This window comes from Gymnoscopelus braueri (assembly GCF_963280865.1).
Source record: "Gymnoscopelus braueri genome assembly, chromosome: 8".
Taxonomy (NCBI): domain Eukaryota; kingdom Metazoa; phylum Chordata; class Actinopteri; order Myctophiformes; family Myctophidae; genus Gymnoscopelus; species Gymnoscopelus braueri.
Window position 1 is genome coordinate 54,641,972 of NC_137609.1, and position 19,684 is coordinate 54,661,655.

The 19,684-nt window shown below is 41.0% G+C and overlaps 1 protein-coding gene across 1 annotated transcript; it reads left to right on the forward strand.

The window, feature by feature from the left end:
- Window positions 1-1,759: 1,759 nt before the first annotated feature.
- LOC308089977 (leucine-rich repeat neuronal protein 4) lies at window positions 1,760-8,261 on the forward strand. The gene is made up of 2 exons (XM_080434975.1): window positions 1,760-1,867; window positions 5,789-8,261. Exon 2 carries the CDS (start codon window positions 5,789-5,791, stop codon window positions 6,566-6,568), a length of 780 nt encoding a protein of 259 aa, XP_080291101.1. The 5' UTR covers window positions 1,760-1,867; the 3' UTR covers window positions 6,569-8,261.
- Window positions 8,262-19,684: the final 11,423 nt, after the last annotated feature.

The following is a 19,684-nucleotide window of genomic DNA, read 5'->3' on the forward strand; positions in this document are numbered from 1 at the left end:
TCTGGCACAGCAGCACAGCACCACAGCAGCGTCTCCAAGGATCCCCGTTGCCCAATAATAGGCTTTTATTGGGCATACTTTTGACCCCCTTTTGATAAAAAATAAAGTCAGGAGGATAATAATAATAGTAAGATGGGCCATTACTATGGCATTAAAACAAATTACAAAAACTATTCGACTAGTACCAACAGAGTCGACTAGTGGTTATACTAGTCGACTAGTCGGTGAAAGCCCTAGTTTGTACATATTGGTCATTTGTAAGTAAGTAAGTAAGTAAGTAAGTAAGTAAATACATAAATTGTGAAATAAACTTTTTACTTTTTACCTTCACTGATAGTTATACATAACATACATAAGATCATTGTTCTATTGGATGGTCTTCCTGTCCTGCCCTGCCACTGGGCCTCTGTGTCCTCAAAACAATGACAACACCAAAGGACCCTAAAACGATGACATCCCAGGCCTGCCCCTATTAGTTAAAGAATCCCTGAATCAGTCAATTTGGTCCTGGTTGAAAAAGGCTTTGTTATAGTTGATGAGTCATTGCTTTTCCCTCCCCATAGTGTATGATTTATTCATTGAAACATGATGTACTACGTATTATGTAAACTCCAGATATAACCATGTCATTCTACCACATAGGCTATATAGTCACTGTACTTTTTGTAGTGACTAATAGTCACTATCACGATATCACCAAACCTGAAAAAGCTGCTCTCTACATATTTGTTTGTACGCAGCAAAGACTACTTTACACATGTGTGGATTAGATTACCAACATGCATCCCATAACGTCCCTGTTCTGGGCTGAACATTCTGCAGATTACGAAAATAGCTGATTCCTATAATTCCTAAACGTACTGTAACGTATAAAGTGATATACCGAGTGATATACCTAGTTTATACCTAGTACTCTAGGTGTAAAGTGATTTGTATTAAATTCTGTACTCTAGGTATAAAGTGATTAGTATTACATTCTGTACTCTAGGTATAAAGTGATTAGTATTAAATTCTGTACTCTAGGTATAAAGTGATTAGTATTAAATTCATATCCATACTGTGTACACTGCTAGTACACAAAGTGTGTTTAGGTTCCACAACATAAACCCCAGAGTCCCTATTTTAGACGTTTCATAATCATAACAGAACATTCAGGCTATTTCTGGCAAAGACATTTGGAAAGGGGAGGGGGCTCAAGTACAGAGCCCTGGGGGACCCCGCTCAGCGAAGTATAAATGGTTTTAAGTGATTAACTCAACTCATTCAGTAGTCGGACACATTCCTGTGGCTGTTAGTCGACTATGACACATGTGTTTAGTGGAGGAGAGCTCTGTTCTGTACATCGTGGTAATGTTACTGTTAAGTTATAATGCCCAATACCTCTTACCAGCACTGCTCACACTGACATGCACACACACACACACACACACACACACACACACACACACACACACACACACACACACACACACACACACACACACACACACACACACACACACACACACACACACACACACACACACACACACACACACACACACACACACACACACACACACACACACACACACACACACACACACACACACACACACACACACACACACACACACACACACACAGAGGTGGAGCTGTGAGACAGAGGCAGAGAGGAGCAGCTACTCAGGGGGAGGAGCTATAGGGTCTGGAAAGAGGGAGGTGATCATTGGACAGATGGGAAAAACATATAAAACAGGGAGAGAGCATGAGAGAGAGAGAGAGAGAGAGAGAGAGAGAGAGAGAGAGCAAGTGAAATAAAAACAACACCAGATAAAACAAGAGATAAGATTCTGTTTCAAGACTATAAACCTTTATACACAAACAGGTACGTTGATACGTCTTTCTTTAACGTCATGTACATTTTATACGTTCATTTATGGATTTAAGCTTTTGTATTTGAAAAAAAGGACACATTCTATTCATTTGGGTTCTTGTTCTCGTCTTTTCCTGTTAACTAACTTCAGGAATACCTTAGAGCGATGTTTTTCTAAAGTGGGGTCCATGTGTGCAGGGACCCCCTGGATTTCTTTGGGTGGGTTCCAAATGGACCCCTACAGGTCTATAACGCTGAGATTTACGGGGGTCTATGGAGATTAAAATGTTTGATGACTGCCTTAGAGCTATAGGGATGAGCATTACTACTGATGTTACTGTATGTTGTTTTCAAGTCTGGACTTCCCTGCATACTTGTTAGGCAGTATCTTATTTCAGGTACTGGTATGTCTATGAATGGATTCAGTGGAAAGTGCAGACAGACAGAAAGCAGGGGTGGAAAGTAACTAAGTACATTTACTTAAGTACAGTACTTAAGTACAATTTTGAGGTATCTGTACTTTTCTTGAGTATCTCCAATACTTTTGCTTCTACTCCACTACATCTCGGATCCAAATATTGTACTTTTACTCCACTGATTTGAAAACTTTAGTTCTCTTCAGCCCTATATACATTTCGGCCATTTGAAAATAGCAGATCTACAAGCTGTGAGCTTGTAGATCTGCTATGTAGATTTTCATACATTTGAAAACTTGACTGCATTATGAGTAGCCTACTTTTACTTTACTAATTTTGATGCCAATACTTTTGCTCTTTTACTCAAGTACATTTTGAATTCCGGGCTTTTACCTGTAACAAGAGTATTTCTATATTGCAGTAAACATGTGAGTACTTTTTCCACCACTGACAGACAGACAGACAGACAGACAGCCAGACAGACAGACAGACAGCCAGCTAGACAGACAGACAGACAGACAGACAGCCAGACACAGACAGACAGACAGCCAGACAGCCAGACAGACAGACAGACAGACAGACAGACAGACAGACAGACAGACAGACAGACAGACAGACAGACAGACAGACAGCATGTGGCTGTATAAGTGGATACAGCTGACAGGCCTGTGTTCTGGTTCTTGGGTGTGTTAATGGTTCAGACCCCTGTTGCACAACCCAGATTCCTCAGTGGAATGCAGACGTGTGCCAAAGGCCCACAGGAACCATTCACAAACGGTCCGTACTGTGGCAGCTGTGTGTACGCTCCTGAACCAAACCTTTGATTGAACCCAAATGATCAATAAACTGTGTCAAAACAGCCTGCTGCCATTCAGGACGTGTCTCGTATGGCCTATACCTGAATGCTCTGTTTATTTCGGACTCTGTTAAAAGACAAAGAAATACATAAAATAAACATAATACACTTAAAATAAGAAATAAGCGGTGAAAAGCGGTAAAAAGTACTCATTTTTTTTACTTTTAAGTAAAAGTATCAATATCACAATTCAGAAATACTCAATTACAAGTAAAAGTCCGGAAATCAAAATGTACTTGAGTAAAAGTACAAAAGTATTGGCATGAAAATATACTTGAAGTACCGAAAGTAAAAGTACTCATTATGCAGCATGTCCCATTTCAAGTTTTCAAAATGTATACAACTATTTTGAAAATAGCCGATCTAAAAGCTCACAACACGTTGTGATACAACGCATAGTGAGCTTGTAGATCTGCTATTTTCAAATAGCCCTAATATAGAGCTTAAGTGGTTAATGTAGGCTATGTTTTGGAAATATTCCTCTAAAGTAAAAAACACCTCAAAAGTGTACTTAAGTACAGTACTTGAGTAAATGTACTTAGTTACTTTACACCTCTGGAAATAAGAAATATACAAATATGAAAACAAATACATGCTGTACTCTAGGGTGTTCGAAAAGGCCAAAGGATGAAGTTAACAACATATTTAACATAATATCTACCTGTACGAGTACATGAGAGTAACATTCTTCTTCAAAAAACATTAAGAATAAAGAATAGTATAACATAAGAATAATAATAATAGAAGGAATAGTCAGAAAGTATGTATAACACAGCACAAAGTATGTACGTTGTTCAAGCCATTTTGACAAGTGATTGTGACAATTTCTCGACCATTTCGACGCCCAGACATTCTTTTTGTCTTTAATTCAACGGGCAGCTGCGTTGGACTGGGACAAAGCTGTTTAAGATTTGCGTCACGCTTGCTTTAGCCAGATTTGGAACTTTCCACGTGAATAGGCTCGTCCACAAAACCACTCTGCCTCATTCTGCAGTAGCTATGCTAATGACCACGTCCATTAAAGCAGGACAGTGGAAAACAGGCCATCCAGCCCGACAGAGACACATACTAAGTACATTTACTCAATACTGTACTTATTTCCAATTTTCAATACTTTTACTTCTACTCCACTACATCTCAGAAGCAAATATTTCACTTTTACTCCACTACAATTATTTGGAAACTCAGGTTACTAGTTACTTTGCAGATATTTTATATAGAAATGATTACATTATAAAACACACATGAACCACTTTAGGCCTATTTTATACATACAGTAGGCTATTTGAAATCTACAAGCTCACAAAGTGTCGCGATGTGAGCTTGTAGATCTGCTATTTTCAAACATTTTAGTACTTTAACTTTTTGGTACTTTAAGTATATTTTGATGCCAATACATTTGTACTTTTACTCGAGTAAGATTTTGAACAAATTAAGGCCTTTTACTTGTGACAGAATATTTCTACATGGTGGTATTGCTACTTTTACTCAAGTAAAATATCTGCGTACTTCTTCCACTACTGGACAATGTGTAAGTAAAGTACAGTAGCCTTGGGAGCCCAGGGTTCCCGGGCCATGTGGTCCAGAGGTCAGGAGGTCAGAAGAACTATCTCCTGTTTCCGTATAGCGTGAGGCATCTGTTTCCTTACAGTGAGGCATCTGTTTCCTATAAGCATGGGGCAGCTTCAAGTACCCACCCTGGATATGATACTACTATGACACATGGACCCCCCCCCCTCACCCTGAGCCAACCCTTGAAGCAGGGAGGCACTGGGTACCGTTTGTATAGTCTTTGGTAATGACCCGGCCGGAGATTTGACCCCCCGACCTCCCATAGTCTCAGAGAGGAGGACACTCTATAACCACGAGGCTAATGAGCTGGTTATGGACTTTATGGACTAAGACCTGAGGCCATTCTTAAAAATCTTAAAAATGTTCTAAATCCTAACAGTTTAAAAAAAAATTCGAAAACGTTTTTTTATTCCAAGATTTTTATATATCTAAAGTGACACAGATGCGTCCCAGGTCTTAATGGGTTAAGCCATACATCTGTCACTTTAGATTGTAACCATTATCTTATACTTTGGCGATTAAACAAATAGCAGATCTACAAGCTCAAAGCGCGGCACCGAGTGCCGCGCTTTGAGCTTGTAGATCTGCGATTTTTTGGGAAAAAACATGAACATTTTGTGCAAATCTTTAAATATATATTTTTTAAAACATTTTTTAACTTAAATCTTTACTTCTGGGGATTCTACAAATGTCTTCTAAATCAGTTTTTTTTCATGTTGCTATAATAATATCTGTGGTTCTCAAACTTTTTCATGTCAAGGACCCCTAAAAAGGTTATGTATTTGGCCGCGGACCCTCATATCAAAATATTTTGATCCAGGTACCCCCCCCAGAAGCAGAGATTTGAGTAAAAAAAAATCACTTTAAAAAAATACATAATATGTATTTTTTTCTGTATTTTGTATTATATGTATTATATTCAAAGATTTGCACACATTTTCAAGATTTAAAAAAAATAGCAGATCTACAAGCTCGTAGCGCAGCACTCGGTGCCAGAACATTCAGCGTTTGGTCACAACGTACGTAGATGATGAGTTACTGTACATTCAAATGCACCCTACAGTATATGTGTCTCTATTTGATCTGCAGATGCAAAGGATGATGATGGCCGCCAGCAGCGACTCTCCTCTCCCCCTGGTGGTGGTGATCCTGACGCTCAGCCTCCTCGGATGCCGCTTGTCCTCCGCCGTGCCATCATCGGGGACCACCAGTCCCACAGGGACCAGTCCCACGCCGCCAACTCTGCGACCGCGTGGATCCCTGGATTCCACAGAGGATTATGACAATTTTTCAGACGAGCCACTCACCACGCGCAAGCCTGTCGGCCCCACGGGCGCGGCCGAAGTCTGCGACTACGACGTCTGTCGTGAAGACCAGATCCCGTGCTCCCAGCTGAAGACCGCCACCGGGTGCTTCTGTCCCGGGGTCTCCTCTTACAACGACCTGCCAGAGGCTCCCGTCCTGAAAACGCTGTCCGACGGCGAGGGGGGGTCGTCGTCGTCGTCGTCGGAGGTGACGGTGGCGTGGTGCGCGCCTTATTCGTCCGTAAACAAGTACATAGTGACGGTGGGCGGAAAGGATCCGCGCGAGTTCGCCAAAGACCGGAGGAGCGGCGCGGTGGGCCAGATAGACCACGTGGCGCAGGTCTGCGTGGTGGCGGTGAACGACGCCGGGGAGAGCCCGGAGTCGTGCGCGATGTACCGGCCCGGGGACGACAGCGCCTCGCTCAAAGCGGGGCTCATAGGAGGCGCGCTGGGCTTCCTGCTGCTCCTGTCCTTGGCCCTCCTGCTCTGGAGGCACCGGGTGAGGAGGAAGGCCGAGGCCAGGATATGCACTCGGAGCGCGGCCGACATAGAACGGACAGAGTGACTGAGGGGAGAGGAACGTTGTTGTACGCTGATGACATGATGTTTGACATGACACACGGGTGGTACTTTTTATTTATATGACGAGACAATGTGTATCTTCCTTGAGAGAGAGAAAGAGAGAGAGAGAGAGAGAACTCCACCCAACGCTCCACCCAAAGCTCCAAGTCGACTTCGTGAAACGCGGGTGGAAGACTTTGTTCCGGGCTTACACACTTTGTGTTTTGATTTTGAGACATTACAACTCTTTCTCTCGATACCGATGTCTACGTGTTTTAGATAAGTGGTTCTCAACATGAGGTCCAGGGAACTCCCTGGGGTCCCTGAGGGGGTTCCAGGGGGTTCCCACCTTATTGATTAACGGTTAGGAGAACCAAATGGACCCTTATGGGTCTGTAACTTATCCCTTATGCCTGATCTTATTAGGCATTTTTCATTCTTTTGAAAAAAAAATCAATAGTGAAAATCAATAGTGAAAATAGCCAAGGTACATGGCTCACAGCACATCCATGTAGATAGAGCTATTTTCACTATTGTGATAGTTTTTCAAAATGATTTAAAAAAAAAAAGGCCTAATAATAAGGCAAAGTTAGTTGGGCCCGTTGCCCTGTGAGTGTACAAAACGGGTCCATTTGGTTCCATTTGCACACTATCATTGTACAATTAACACAGAGGATTTTACAGGGTAGATTTGGGTCCCAGGAGATACAAATCATATTGAATGTGGGTCCATAGCCTAATGCATATACAACTGGGGGCCCTTGAAATGAAAAAGGTTTATGAGTCACTGTTTTAACCTGTACAGCTGAGACTTAAAGAGGAACTCGTTTGAGATTTGAGAAGCACATTTTTTGAACACATGTGGCACACTGCCTTCATCAAGGCAAGGCAAGGCAAGGCCTTGTACAGAACATTTCAACAACGAGGCAATTCAAAGTGCTTTACATAAAACGTTCAGCAGTGAGACATTAAGACGCATAGCATTAAGAGAGTGCAAAAGACACACACTAAATAAAAGGACATTTGAATACAATAAAAAGAGAACACCTATCGCCCTAGTATAGTCAGGAAACCACTATCTGTTCAGGAAACACCTATTTCACCATAGCAGTTGTTCTCAAAGCGTTCCGGGTTCCAAATGGACCTTTACAGGTCTGTAACTGTGAGAGCGTACAATTTGTGCGAGAGTTATGGGGGTCCTTGAAATTAAAACGTGTGAGAAGTTGTGAGAACCACTGGTCTATGTAGACATTAAACATCTGTCTCCCAAATATTAAACACCAAGACACAGAGCAAATTAACACAAGATGAAAAGGGCATTTCATTCATCAGGGTGACTAAGGCTATGTTCCGCAACGGGTATGTGTGTTTATTATTATTATTTACAATACATTTTCCTAATAAAGACATTTTGGGTGCGTTTGGAAATTGCGCACCGGAGCGCACTCGCCTATTAGTTTGTATTGGCCAGTGCGCTCGGTGCTGTATTTCCGAACGGACCCCTTTAATGAGCGCTTAGTCGCTATTGTTTGTGAATCAAACTGTATCATCCTTATACCATAGAGCAGCTTTGTTTGAATTGTATTCATCATTCCAAAAAAAGACGCGTTTCTCTCTGTGATTTTGATCTAAATCATGTTGCTGGATGACATGCTTTGCTGTAATGAATCATCTGTCAGTTAGAACTATTTGTAGTTTGTTTACACGTTCAATAAATCTTTATTATTTTTTCTTCATCTTTATCATAAAAAAAGTTGTGTTTACATCCAAATGGGCAACCCTGCCTCGTCCCGATTACCAATGCTGTTTTCAAAGTCAGTATTGAGGGAACATGGGGATATAATTATGACTGGGCGTTTCATGTGGATTATCAACAGAAATGCACACATTTTTATTTAAAATGGTTCTTGAGTCCTGACTCAGTAATATAAAAAAGTTTTTTGGTCATTATTTAATTTTTAGACATTTTGACAGCAACTGTTGGCATTTGTGTGATTAGAGGGCGAGGCCGGTGGAATTAAAGACATTATTTATCCGTATTATTATCAGTGGTCAATTCCAAAAGTACCTGAAGCTTCAACAACTACAGAGGAGGATCAGCTCATGAAGAACGGCACACACACTCTGTCAAGAGGCACATGTTTGAGACATGTTAAGCTCTGGATGTTGTGAAGAACCTGTGAAGTTCTGGATGAGTTGGTCAGGAAGAGCTTCCAGAGCTTGAATGAATATCACTGAAGTGTTGTTGCGACGGCGTATCTCTGTGACAGAGTCGTTTTCCACACTGACACTGAGGAACTGTACTGACCTGAAGAGGGATTACAGGGCAAGGTTGGAGCTGTGGTGGGAAAAGTACTCAAATGTTTTACTTAAGTAAAAGTATCAATACTGCAATGTAGAAGTAGTGAAAGTCCAGAATGCAAAATTCACTTGAGTAAAAGTACAAAAGTATTGGTATCAAAATGTACTTAAAGTACCAAAAGTAAAAGTAGGCTACTAAAATATTTGAAAATAGCAGACCTACAAGCTCACAACGCGCCACTACGCGTGAGCTTGTAGATCGGCTATTTTCAAATGGCCTAGGTATAAAATAGGGCTGAAGTGGTTAATGTGTATGTTTTATAATGTATATCTGCATAGTAACTAGTAACTAAAGTTTTCAAATAATTGTAGTGGAGTAAAAGTACAATATTTGCCTCTGAAATGTAATGGAGTAGAGGTAAAAGTACTGACATTTTTAAATAGTAAAAGTACCTCAAAATTTGACTTACAGTACTTGAGTAAATATACTTAGTTACTTTACACCACTGGGTTGGAGCTAGAAAATGACATTTCCTAGCTCATCTTAGCCCATACATCCCCACCCAGTAGTCTCCAGGTTGATTCATAATGATTCATAATGAACGGCACTATGGGTGTCACATGGGCGGACCACATCAGAGACGTAGACCTCTACAGGGACTGCAGGAGTCACAGACGAGGTCAGAGAGAGAGAGAGAGAAGGATGAGGCTGTCTGGGCAACAAGCTGACACATTCATTTTTGGGCGGTGAAACCGCCCCTATATGTGAGGTTTGGATATTTGCACACCAAATCCTGCGCTGTGATTGGCCACAAATGTACCCCCCTAACCCTGCACCGTGATTGGCCAATCACAGTCTATTCAGGACTGTGATTGGCTAGGGAAACATGACACATGTGCATAGCCCTATATAAGAAACCATAACTTTAAAAAAAACCATAAATGTGTTTTTTTTTTAGTTATGGTTTCTTCCATCACTTCTTCCATCACTTCTTCCATCACTGTGATGACCACTGTGACCACACCACCCACTTCACACTGGGTGTGATATTTTTTTTTCATTCAACCTTTATTTATTTTCTCGGGGATACATTGAGGGCAGAGCCCTCATTTTCAATGATGCCGAGATTACAAAAGCATAGTACAACAGTGTAAATAATAATGATGAATAAAAACTACAGGATAAACAAGTTATGTATGTGAAAACAGCAACAACAGAATAAAACAGTAATAAAGACAGCTTAGAGCTCAATTAAAACAGTGACAATCTAAAACAACAAGATTAGCTAGCAAGTTTTTAAATTGACCCAGTGAGACCATGGAATCCATTTTTAAAGTGCGTTGTAATTCGTTCCAAGTGAAGGGAGAGCTAAACCTGAGAGCTGTTTTGCCTAGCTCGGTGTTGGCCTTGGGGACCAGCAATGGGATGTATTGAGAGCATGTTTGATGGGTGGAAGTATTTGGTTTTAACAGTGATGAGATATATGTTGGTGATTTATTTAAAAAGAAAAAAACACAGTGGGAGCCGACCCAGGACACAGCCAGGAAAGGAAAAGAGCCGCCTATACGTTACATAGACACACTGCGGCGTGACAGTGTAGAGCTCCAAACCCTGAGGCTAGACAGGGGGGTGTGGAGGGCAGGAGCCACAAGTCTGTGTCGGCTAGTCTGTACTCTCACATCACATCCATTCATAACCTTCATTCATATAAGCTTCATTAGTCATTGATTCATAAGCTTCATTAGTCATTGATTCATGAGCTTCATTAGTCATTGATTCATAAGCTTCATTAGTCATTGATTCATAAGCTTCATTAGTCATTGATTCATAAGCTTCATTAGTCATTGATTCATAAGCTTCATTAGTCATTGATTCATAAGCTTCATTAGTCATTGATTCATGAGCTTCATTAGTCATTGATTCATAAGCTTCATTAGTCATTGATTCATAAGCTTCATTAGTCATTGATTCATGAGCTTCATTAGTCATTGATTCATAAGCTTCATTAGTCATTGATTCATAAGCTTCATTAGTCATTGATTCATAAGCTTCATTAGTCATTGATTCATGAGCTTCATTAGTCATTGATTCATAAGCTTCATTAGTCATTGATTCATAAGCTTCATTAGTCATTGATTCATGAGCTTCATTAGTCATTGATTCATAAGCTTCATTAGTCATTGATTCATGAGCTTCATTAGTCATTGATTCATGAGCTTCATTAGTCATTGATTCATGAGCTTCATTAGTCATTGATTCATGAGCTTCATTAGTCATTGATTCATGAGCTTCATTAGTCATTGATTCATAAGCTTCATTAGTCATTGATTCATGAGCTTCATTAGTGATTGATTCATGAGCTTCATTAGTCATTGATTCATGAGCTTCATTAGTCATTGATTCATGAGCTTCATTAGTCATTGATTCATAAGCTTCATTAGTCATTGAAGACCCCCTGTTGAAGACCCCTGCCCTAGTGAGTCTTTACGTGAGTTGTCGTGGTTATTAGACGTACATTGCTCATCATAGGGCTTAGTCATTTATGTCAACTAGAAAAAAGAAGCCGGCCTTATGGAGCGGTTTGTCCTCTTCCTTCCAACCTGACATTTGTGCCAAGTTTGGAGGCAATGGGACAGCTGGGCTGCTGTGGGAACCCGCGCACGCGCACACGCACACGCACACGCACACGCACATGCACACGCACACGCACACGCACACGCACAAACACAAACAGGGCTCGCATGGTGGCGTGTTGTGAGCTTGTTGATCTGCTATTTTAAAGGGATAGGATACTCTTTGTGTCAAAGGAGACTCTTTGTGTCTCCTACCGGAACCGCTGGTCATCAAATTATTGGCTTAGGAATGCGACAAAAACGAAAAAAATATCCTTCTAAAAAATATTAGAACTTCAAGTCTCCACGAGGTGACTAATCCATAGAAAAAAAGTAATTTTGGGTGTGAACTATCCCTTTAAAAGAAAATGTTCAACCTTGAAAAGATATGGAACATTTTGAATAAGTCTTTGTGTTTTTTAACACAAATCGTCTCCCTTATGGGGGTCCTTGGCACAACATATTTTCAGATGGGGGTCTGCGACCAAATAATTTACATAACAGTTTGGGGGTCCCTGACACCAGTGGTGGAAAGTAATTAAGTACATTTAGTCAAGTACTGTACGTAAGTACAATTTTGAGGTAATACAAATTTTGAGGTAATTTTACTTTACTTGAGTATGTTCAATTTTCAGTACTTTTACTTCTACTCCACTACATTTGAGAGGCAAATATTATACTTTTACTCCACTACAATTATTTGACAAATTTAGTCTATTACTTTGAAGATTTTACAAAACATACATTAACCACTTCAGCCCTATTTAAACTTTGGCTATTTGAAAATAGCCGATCTACAAGCTCACAACATGTCACGATTTTAATACATTTGATACATTTCGATGACTTTTACCCAAGTAAATTTTGATTACAGGACTTTTACTTGTAACAGAGTATTTCTACATTCTGCAGTATTGATACTTTTACTTCAGTTAAGTACTTTTTTTCCACCACCGACGTATGTTGGATAAAGAGCATGAATGTTCAACCATAACAAAAACACATCCTCAATCATAAAAGTAAACACTGAGCTCTGTAACATGCTGACAGCTGCTCTTAATCACCGTTGCAAATGCTAGAATATGTGCCAGTATCGAGAATAATCACACAAGCGCTTATTTCTTTCAGCCTTCATAGAGTGGTCTTTTCTTTTGGTTATACGTTTTTTTCTGTGTTGAAACATTACTACGGCAATTTAAGCAATCAGTGATTATAATTACAACTATTTTATTTTTATTTTTATCACACGATTTTGTAACCCATTTTTTCACCCAGAATCAGAATCAGAATCAGAATCAGAATCAGTTTTATTGTCACATCACAGGTTTACAAGGTAAAAAAGTGGGTGAAATTCTTTTTTGTACATCGTTCCCATCGCAACGTTAGTTTCCATAGAAAGAAGAGGGGGGGGGGGGAGAAGAGGGTGGGGGGCAAGTGGGAAGGAGATCAAAACAAGAGAGCAACAGAAGGCCAGACAAGTTATCTACATATTTACAAATTACCTGAGATAATAATAAAATAAAAAATAAAAAACTAAACTAAGGTGCCTGAGCATAGCAGCAATGTATTGTATACTGTGCATGTTATACTTATACTGTGCATGATAGACAATGGACGTTAAGGTGCTTAGAGGAAAAGGAGCACAATAAAAAAGTCAGTGCGTTATACAAGGGATTAAGGTGCAAAAGGTCAGTGCGTGTCCACCTAGAGTGGACTGACCCTAGTATAATCCGCAAGTAGCTCCATGAGGGAGTGCAACAAAAAGTCATTTGTACCTGGTGTAGTCCACAGGTGTGTCCGAGGGGGGGCTAAAGTCCAAGTCATTGTCCCTGGTATAATCCACAGGTGTGTTCAGGAAGAGCCAGAAAAAGTCTGCGCCGCCTGTTGTCAGGCTGCTGAACAAGGCCTATGCCTCATTCAGGCTTATGCCCCATTCAGCATTCTGACAGCAGCCGGATTGAAACTACACCAGAACCTGGTGGTGGAACTCTTGATACTGCGGTAGAGCCCCTTGCCCGGTCGCGGTCGTTGTAGGGGGTTGAACAGTCTGTGACTTGGGTGGTGCTTGTCCTTGATGATGCGCTTGGCTTTGACCACGCACCGCTTTTTGTACAGTTCCTGGAGCGCTGGGAGCTCGATTCCCATTATCCGCTCTGCCGATCGCACTACTCGTTGTAGGCTGATCTTTTCTCGGGCAGTGCAGTTCCCGTACCAGGCCGTGACACAGCCTGTTAGGATGCCTTCAACAGAACTGTTGTAGTACAGCCTGAGGATGCGACGTCCTACTCCGTAGGACTCAGTACTCAGTGCCAATTGTCTAGGTAATCCTGGGCGCTACAATCCCTCTGCCAGCCTAGGGAGAGCCTAGAGCCGAGCTCATGCCTGCTTCATTACATGAGAGCTAGCAAGCCGCTTCTTGTCACCTGACAGGGGGGAGTTTCCCCGGTAGGACGTAGCGCGTGGAAGGAACACGTTATTCCAACCAGTTCCTTTCCCCTCCATCAGGCGCCCCGACTGCCCAGGGGGAGGCAGTATAGAGACCAGGATTACTGCATGTTTTTGTGAGGGTACTACCCTAGGAGACACGGGGAGAACATGCACACAGAAAGGCCCTTTTGTATAATTAGAACTTGAACACAAGGAATTCTGCCTGACAACAGAGGTATGAAATAACATGATTGTGTGGTTGTTACACCATTTCAGTTTCAGACGCAAAATGTCTTATTTCTTTTTTTGTAAAAATAGTGCAAATGCCTTTTCAAATGACATGAAACCAACAAGACTACACCATGTAAATGTTAACAGACCTGATACATACATTTGTATGCAACCCGGTGGATATTTATGTTGTGGGTACTTTGTTAAATATGGTCGTAAAAGTGACCACAAATTGGACACTTCCAGAGATGCAGATTTGGGGTTCTTTATTTGACCCAAAACTCTTCCACCAACAGTTCTGTACAGCAAATAAGTGAAAGCCTTAGTGTCATACATAACAACAATCAAAACACGACTTTACAACATATAAAAAATGAGCATGACAGCACACTAAACTAAAGAAAACAACCTAGGAACTTAAGCAACTTAAACAGGCGACCGCGACACCCTTAAACAAGGGCCCTGGCAGCTCTCAGTTTACTGCTCCAAGTCTAACTGAACGCCCTATACATGTAGCAAGCCTGCCTTTTAACCAGGTGGGACAAACCAAGCACCATGAAAGTCATTTGTATCCATTATCCCAAACAAGCAGGGTTGGGAGGGTTACTTTTAAAAAGGAATCCCCTACAGTTACAAGTTACTTGCTAAAAAATGTAGTCAGTAACGTAATCCCGATTACTCCATTTAAAAAGTAACTACTAGTTACTTTCAGTTACTTTTGGATTACTTTTAAGCAAAATTCTATTTAATTAGATATTACAAGTTTTACCATTGATAGACAAGAATGTTGAGCCTATGAAATTAAGATAAGGACAACAGAAATATGGTTAAGGTCATTTAATTGTTAAGAATTTGACCTCTCTGAACAGTTACATTACTGTAGAGTCATTGTGTCAACTAATAACAGATCATAAGAAAATGCATCTTGACCTACAGTACCATTTTGATTGTTTGACAACCAACAACTAGCTCATTTTAAATAACATAACTGTCCCCATGGGATCTAAACTCCATCCATGTGTGGTCAAAGTGGCAAATAAAATCTCTTTTTGACATTTTGACATTCCTGGCTGACACTCATTTAGATAGACATGGCATGAGTTTAAAAAATTGACTAGACAGTAAAGACTCAAAGAACTCAGCTCTATACAATTATATTTATACCGTAGGCTACTCTTTAAATAGAAATCCTCATTTTATTTGACCTTTACAAAAAATAAATAAAACCTAATAAAATGCATATCCTTTAATAAAAAGACACTAAATGCCTTTAGTTTACAGACTATTTTCCCTAAGGCTATACATAGGCTAGATCAAGTAAATAGAATAGTCCAGGTTAGCATGCCTTTACAGCCTCTGTTCCCTTCCCTAAGGCTATACATATACGCTAGATAAAATAAATAAAATTACAGGCACAGACTATATTCCCTAAGGCTATACATAGACTAGATAAAATAAATAGAATATACCAAGTTACTATCAGAACCTAGTAACAATCAGAACCAAAGAAAGACACTTTAATAGATTATAGTCCCTTTAACCAAACCATCTGATCAGTTTAAGGTTAAGAGCAAAGGCTTTTATGCAGGAACATCACTGCAAAGAGGACGAAAAAGAGAGCCACGAATAACATCTGAAAGAGAGTCAATCAAAAGTAAGCCGTGGGCAGTGCTCAGTGCTGTATTTCCGAACGCACCCTTAGTATCTCCCTGTCTGCAGTGTTGCCTGGTCTGATTATTATAAGCCACATTGGGCAAATTTTTCTGAAGTTGCTTGTAAATAATGGTAGAACGGTTGTGAGCTTGTAGATCGTCTATTTTCAAATAGCCAACATATATAAATATGCACATTGTTTAATGGATGACATATATAGCTTTGAAGTGCTCGTGTGGCCTTTTATAGTCGCTTCTTCTGGGCTTGTTTTCATAGACCTGGTTGCTTATTTCTCTCGCAAAGTCTGGCAACACCGCTCCTGACGCAGCAGCAGCCTCCACTGTGAGGATTTTACACAGAGAGGTGCGCGCTGCGCTCAACTCCAATCCATTGCCTCTGTGCGGAGTGTGCGCTCTTGCAGGTGGTTGTTTGGTGTTATAATAATTTATAACTTGTTTGTAAAATTAATGAGGGGAAGGGGAGAATGTAATCCTCCTGTAACGCCCGTTACAACACCCCCGTTACTGTAATCCAGATTACACATTTTAAAATGTACTCTAAAGTATCATTCATAGTCGGACGTAAGGATACGTAACTAGCGCCAGCGCTCCTTGCGTCGTCGTTTTTGTCTCCCCCTCCGTCACTTACGGCTCCAGGATTTCCGTCCGTGCAGTCAACATTCACCGTCAGGCCGACGTACGTTCGTTTGTACGTTGGCTGTAGTACCAGTGGAACCCGTTGGCAGTATAAGGAAAAAAAGTTTTCCTCGGGCCCTCTTTCTCCAAAAAAAAGACCCACGTTGGTTGGTGGAAGTACTTGAGTAAATGTACTTAAGTATAGACCCGTCGATCCACGGTCTGTGACAATATATAGCATATATAGCACAGTGCAGTAGGGGTCGAAACTCACGTTTTGTAGACAACCATTGTTTTTGTCTAGTTTGTGTCTTTTATTGCGTTGTTTTGGCTAGATGCTAGCCTGCTGCAACCCTCCTGATTTCGTGTATAAAGGGGCGTGTGTATAGAGCCGGCGAGAGACGGCGCCTGATCCCATTGGTTCACCGATCTGTCCGTCAACCCCCGCCCCGTTAACACAACATTACGAGCGACGCCCACTGCACTCTGGTTGGTTGGGAAATGAAACACTTCCTCATACCCAGTACAGGCTATAGTTGGGCCAGGCTTTTATTTTTTAGCAAAACTAAGCAATAAAAGCCTGGAGATCGAGGCTAGCTAGATGCTACAATGGTAGCTTCATGTTGTTAGCTGCGCTGATGCCAGCAGTTGGCTGTGTTGCCAGGTTTTGTGAGAGAAATAAGCAACCAGGTCTATGAAAACAAGCCCAAAAGAATCGACTAGGATATAGCAGATCTACAATATATGTTTGAGAATCACTGGTTTAAATAATAATTGGCCCAAATAAGCAACTACACTTTAGAAACAAGCCCAAATAAAACCGCAACCACCAATACAAAATTGCTTGTTTGTTTACAAGCAACTTTACAGAAAAATAAGCCCAAAGTCGCTTATAATAAGTAGACATGGCAACATTATGGGTACGGCGGTACATACTAGTGGCCATCTAGTGGATGATAGGTGTATTACGCCTGTACACTTTAAAATAAATAAAATAACCCCTAAATAACGTGAGCGACTATGCATGCATCCGTAAAGAACCGACGGAATCCCTCACCCCCTGACGCACGTTTTAGACCCATCTAGGGACTATGAACGGGCCTTAAGATGTTACCGTTACGTTTTTTTTTAACTCTGATTACGTAACGGCGTTACATGTAATCCGTTACTTCCCAACCCTGCAAACAAGGCAAACCAAGGCCCATGAGTTAATCTACAATTACATCAATGCTTCTTAAACATATTGTTAATGGATACACTTCAATACATATTTCAGGCACCAAACACATCCAAGCAAAATGCTAAACAACATTAACAAACACCCCTCCTCCTCTACAGTACTTGGTTGGCACCCTCCAATCTACAGAGGAGTGACAGCCCTGCAGAGCATTGACATATAAAGGTAGACCATGCCTCCTCCGGCTCTGAGGCGTCTGTATCTCGGGCGCGCTTGCGCTTCCGCGGGGCAAGGCGGGAAGCTTCTGCGCGCGTCACAGAGGGGGGACGTTCGGTAGGCCAATCAGAGGCAGGTGGGGGCGGGACAACTAGATTCTGACAAGTCCTGGAAAAGACGCACAGTGATTGGCCAGTAGTCAACGACGCGCTGTGATTGGCCAGTAGTCACTTTGAGTGGCAGCGTGCCCCCTCTAAAATGGCGGCCGCGATACAGGTCGCTCCAACGAACTGCAGCGGCCAATGAGGTGTCTAGGTTTCTATATCTATGGGCCAATGAGGTGTCTTGGTTTCTATATCTATGGACCAATGAGGTGTCTAGGTTTCTATATCTATGCTGCAGAGGAGAAACAGGGGAGGTGGTCAGACCCATGATTACCACCACCACCACAATGAACTACCCACCATTCAATAAACAGAAACTTCAAACATTAAAATGCATTGGGAAAAACGCTGTTAAGAACACTGTCCATGAACCAGCACCTCCACAGTCATTTCCAAAGCCGTCCGGCAAACTTAGTCAAATGGAAGCCGCTGTGTAGTTAGGTGTGTGTACATTAATTGTCCTCTCAATCAGTGGTTGTGTGTAGGGCACTGGCTGCCCCGTGACAATGGTGAATCGTGTTGTATTTTGTGTCACAGCTGGTTCTTTCATTTTCTAATGTGTCTAATGTGTATTTTGGGGAAAAGCTGTAAAGCATACAAGTTAATGATTGATAATTGTTACTTACCTTGTGTGATTGGTAGATGTGGGAGATGCAGTCGCACCTGAAACCACCCATCTTAGTTGACAACTAAGGTTGGGAAATATTATTTGTTTTCTATTTGAACAAAAGCCGTTTCATGTTATTATATGTTTATCTGTGTTTGTCTTTATTATTTTATTATACTTAACTGACTGGAAATTGGTTTCGGGGTATTTGAATAATAGAAGTATTCACTTACTCACTCACCTGTTAACCTGAAGAGTTCAAATACTTACCTTCAGTGATAATTACCTGGAAGAAAGGAAAAAGTATTGATTATCTTCAGTAGAGAAGGGGCTGTGAATTTAATATTGCAAATACTTAGCGGCGTATACCGGTACGGAGGAATAAATCAAACTAAACTTAATCGTATTTTAAAAATAACAAAAAATAACCCAGGGACCTGCTTTATAAGTAACTATTAACTAACTAGCACAGAAAATGTTCATTAATATTAATTAAAATAATCCATTCATTAATATAACTACTACTTTACTTCACATCCATTCATTTAACTCACAATGTGTCGCATCGTGATGCATTGTGAACTTGTTGATCTGCAGTTTTTGCTATTTTCTGATATTTTTCCAATAAAGACTAATACTAAAACGAACCCTTTTCACAAAATAAAAACTAAACCAGACTAGCAAACCCGCTAAAATGGAAGTCAATGTGGCTCTGATCCTGCTGAAACCATGTCCATATTTGGAGTCATTACGTCATAGATATATCATAGACGACTGACGTCATAGATGACTGATGATGTCATAGGCTGGCTACATGAAGTTTGTGATCCAATCTGAGCCATCCTGAGATACACATAATTTCCCATAGTTGTTCGATAGAAAATGGAGGCAGGCAGCGCCCGCCCCCTACTGACGCAAATATATACTTAGGGGTTTTAGCTGAATCATACCGGCAGGCCAGCCTTTTGCTAGCAGGCGAGCTAAAAAAAAACAATCAAAAATAAGACAAACGAGACGAACTGAAGAAAAGCAGAAACACAGCCTTTGGATTTCTTGTGGGACAAACATAAAGGCCCCGGTGCTAAACCCAAACCCA